Source organism: Acanthisitta chloris, unplaced genomic scaffold, assembly GCF_000695815.1.
Source record: "Acanthisitta chloris isolate BGI_N310 unplaced genomic scaffold, ASM69581v1 scaffold17937, whole genome shotgun sequence".
NCBI classification, from domain to species: Eukaryota; Metazoa; Chordata; class Aves; order Passeriformes; family Acanthisittidae; genus Acanthisitta; species Acanthisitta chloris.
The window spans coordinates 1-3,038 of record NW_008683340.1 but is presented as its reverse complement, the minus strand read 5'-3'; the positions used below and the strand labels follow the sequence as shown (position 1 = coordinate 3,038).

Here is a 3,038-nt window from a genome sequence, read left to right as displayed (position 1 = left end):
ATGGGTGATGTGCAGAAGGTAAGAGGGGTCTGGGTGACATCCCACCTACTCCAGGGTGGGTGTGTGGCACTGGGGCCCTGCTGGATGGGCTGGCAGAGCAGGGCTCTACCCTGGGCACATCCCCAGGAGCTAGCAGGGGTCCTGGGGCAGGGACAGCACACCCAGGGAAGGGGAATTGGGCTGAGTGGATCTGCAGGGCCACCCCGAGCCTGCACGCCTTGGGAGCTGAATCCTAGTGCTCACTCAGCCCATAGACACAGGGTATCCATGGCCAACAGTGTGCAGTTTCCCCCTCCAAAACGAGGGTGTTCTGCAGCCACCTGGCACCCCACAGGGCTCCCCCAGCCTCCCCCGCCCGCAGGGGCTGCTCTCTGTCATCCAGAGGCTGAAGGGATCATCGGAGCAGGAGCTCCGCATCGTCCTGCTGGGGCTGGACAACGCGGGGAAGACCACACTGCTGAAGCGCCTGGCGTCCGAGGAGATCAGCACCATCACTCCCACCCAGGTGGGCACCGCTGGGGGACACAGGCAATAGGGGAGGACAGGTCCCATCTGCCCTCTGGGTGATGTTGGGCTTTGTGTCCCTGTGCAGGGCTTCAACATCAAAAGTGTCCACTCCCATGGCTTCAAGCTGAACGTGTGGGATATCGGGGGGCAGCGCTCCATCCGCCCCTACTGGAAGAAGTACCTGGGCAGTACAGACCTGTTGGTGAGTGGGGCAGCCCCCACAGCCCCGTGGAGAGCTGTGCCCTGTGCCCCAGCAGTGGTGTGCAGGCCCTGCAGAAGGGCTGTGCAGCCAGGCAAGAAGGAGCCCCTGACTGACCCTTTTGTCCCCATGGCAGATTTATGTCATTGACAGTGCCGACCACAAGCGTTTTGAGGAGACAGGGCAGGTATGAGGGGTCTGGCGAGGGGTGGCTGTGGGATCCTGAGGCACCAGCACCAGATGCCAGATCCATCTGGCACCAGTTCTTGGAGGACTGAAGTGGGGAGTGAGGTTGCTCTCAACCATGGGGCAGTGAGGACCACATCATCTATAGAGCTCTGTGGGAAGAGGTTGAGATCAGAGTCTCAGCACGCAGAGGCTCCTCACTCTATGGCCCAGCAGCTCCTCCCGAGCCAGGTGTGGTGCCCCAGGGGTACCCAGTACAGGGAGGACTCTGCCCTTGGTCAAAGTGACCCCTTGGTCACCAGCCCTTGTCCCTGGGACATCAGCACCAGGTTAGTGGTACAGCCAAACAAAGGTTTATGAGAGCAAATCCAGTTACAAACCCTGGGAATGAAGCTTTGAGAGGGGAAGGTGAGACTCTGAGTGCCAGTCTTGGCTGTTCCAGCACCAGACGGTGGTGTGGGTGTGCCAGACAACACGGGGCTGGCAGCAGCCTCCTACAGCTGCCCTTTGCCCAGGGTTCTCAGTGCCAGGAGGGCTTCAGCCCTTGGGTAGCACAGCCTGTGGCTCCTGGGCTCTTCTCAGGGCAGATGGAGCTTCAGGGGGGCACATCCCTCCCTTGGGGTGTCAAGACATCACAGTTTCTTTACCAATGAGAGAGCAAAGTGAGGCACTTTTGGGGACTAAGGTGTCCAGCCCACTCCGTGGAGGAGAACATCAGCCCTGGGAGAAGGTTTTCATCCTGGGAGAAGGTTCTCTCTTGGCAGGAGCTGGCAGAGCTCACTGAGGACGAGTCCCTCACGGGGGTCCCACTGCTGGTGTTTGCCAACAAGCAGGACCTGGTGACTGCAGCATCTGCAGATGAAATCGCAGAAGGGCTGAGCCTCCACACCTACCGGGACCGGGAGTGGCAGATCCAGGCCTGCTCAGCCCTGTCTGGGGAAGGAGTGCAGGTACAGATGGGACCCTGCAGGCTCTGCAGAGGTGGGAGAGGACCCAAGGCCTTGCCATGTTCCTGGGGACATGCTCACATCCCTCTCTTCCCTCCAGGATGGGATGAACTGGATTTCCAGCCAGATCATGAACAGGAAGAAGTGAGAGCTGCAAAGTGCCAGACGGGACTGAGCTGCAGGTCCCTATGCCATGGCCAACCCCCCTGGTCCCTAGGCTCCGCTCAAAGGCTCGGCTGGGCCCTGAGCCTCAGACTGCCATGCTCAGATGATATTCCCACCCAGACTTCCACTAATCCATTGGCTTCCCCTCTCCCTGCCTCCTGGGCTTCCACAGGCTCCTCGTACCTGGAGGAGCATCCTTGCCTGGTGCCAGGGCTGGCAGCAGCCACCTGCGTGTGCTGCCGAGGGGCTGCTCTGCCCCTGGGACAGGTGTTGTCCCTGAGCTGGAGCTGCTGTCGCCTCGCTGATCTGGAGGGCTGGGAGATTCCAGTCCCTGGACACTGTGGCTGCTGTGGCAGAGTGCCCATGCCCCTGGGGATGGGGGAGACACGGGTGGGGCTGCAGTCTTGCCCACAGACACACGGCCCTTGGCCCTCAATAAAGCTGCTGTAACCTCCACGCTGCCTTGGACAGTCCTTCCTGCTGCCCTGCAGCACATCGAGGGCCACGGGGCTGCTCACGGGGCTGTTTGTTCCTGGGTCCATTCTCAGGTCTATTCCTGGTACTGTTTATTCCTGGTGCTGTTCCCAGGGTTGTTCTCAGGGTTGTTCCCGGGGCTGTTCCTGGGGTCATTCATTCCCAGGGCCGTTCCCACAGCTGTTCCTAGATCCATTCCTAGGGCCATTCATTTCCGGGACCATTCCTGGGTCAATTGCCAGGTCCATTCCTGGGGCTGTTCCTAGGTTCATTCCCAGGTCAATTCCTAGGTTCATTCCCAGGGCCGTTTGTTCCTGGGGTCATTCCTGGGTCAATTACCACATCCATTCCCAGGGCCATGCCCAAGTCCATTCCTGGGTCCATTCCCAAAGCCATTCTTGGGTCTATTCCCTGATCCAATCCCAGTGCTGTTCGTTCCCAGTGACACTCCTAGGACCATTCCAGGGTCCATTCCCAGATCTCCCAAAGCCATTCTTGGGTCTATTCCCTGATCCAATCCCAGTACCGTTCGTTCCCGGGACCACTCCACGACCATTCCA

General features: G+C 59.8%; 1 protein-coding gene across 1 annotated transcript; it reads left to right on the top strand.

Annotated features, from left to right (window-relative positions):
• Positions 1-1,987, top strand: LOC103806225 (ADP-ribosylation factor-like protein 3). Its single transcript, XM_009078906.1, has 6 exons — positions 1-18; positions 362-505; positions 593-709; positions 843-893; positions 1,657-1,842; positions 1,940-1,987. Exons 1-6 carry the CDS (start codon positions 1-3, stop codon positions 1,985-1,987), a joined length of 564 nt encoding a protein of 187 aa, XP_009077154.1.
• Positions 1,988-3,038: the final 1,051 nt, after the last annotated feature.

Coding starts and splice junctions, on each gene's coding strand:
- LOC103806225 (XM_009078906.1), top strand. Junction 506..592: donor GCACCATCACTCCCACCCAG/GTGGGCACCGCT, acceptor GTCCCTGTGCAG/GGCTTCAACATCAAAAGTGT. Junction 1,843..1,939: donor TGTCTGGGGAAGGAGTGCAG/GTACAGATGGGA, acceptor TCTTCCCTCCAG/GATGGGATGAACTGGATTTC.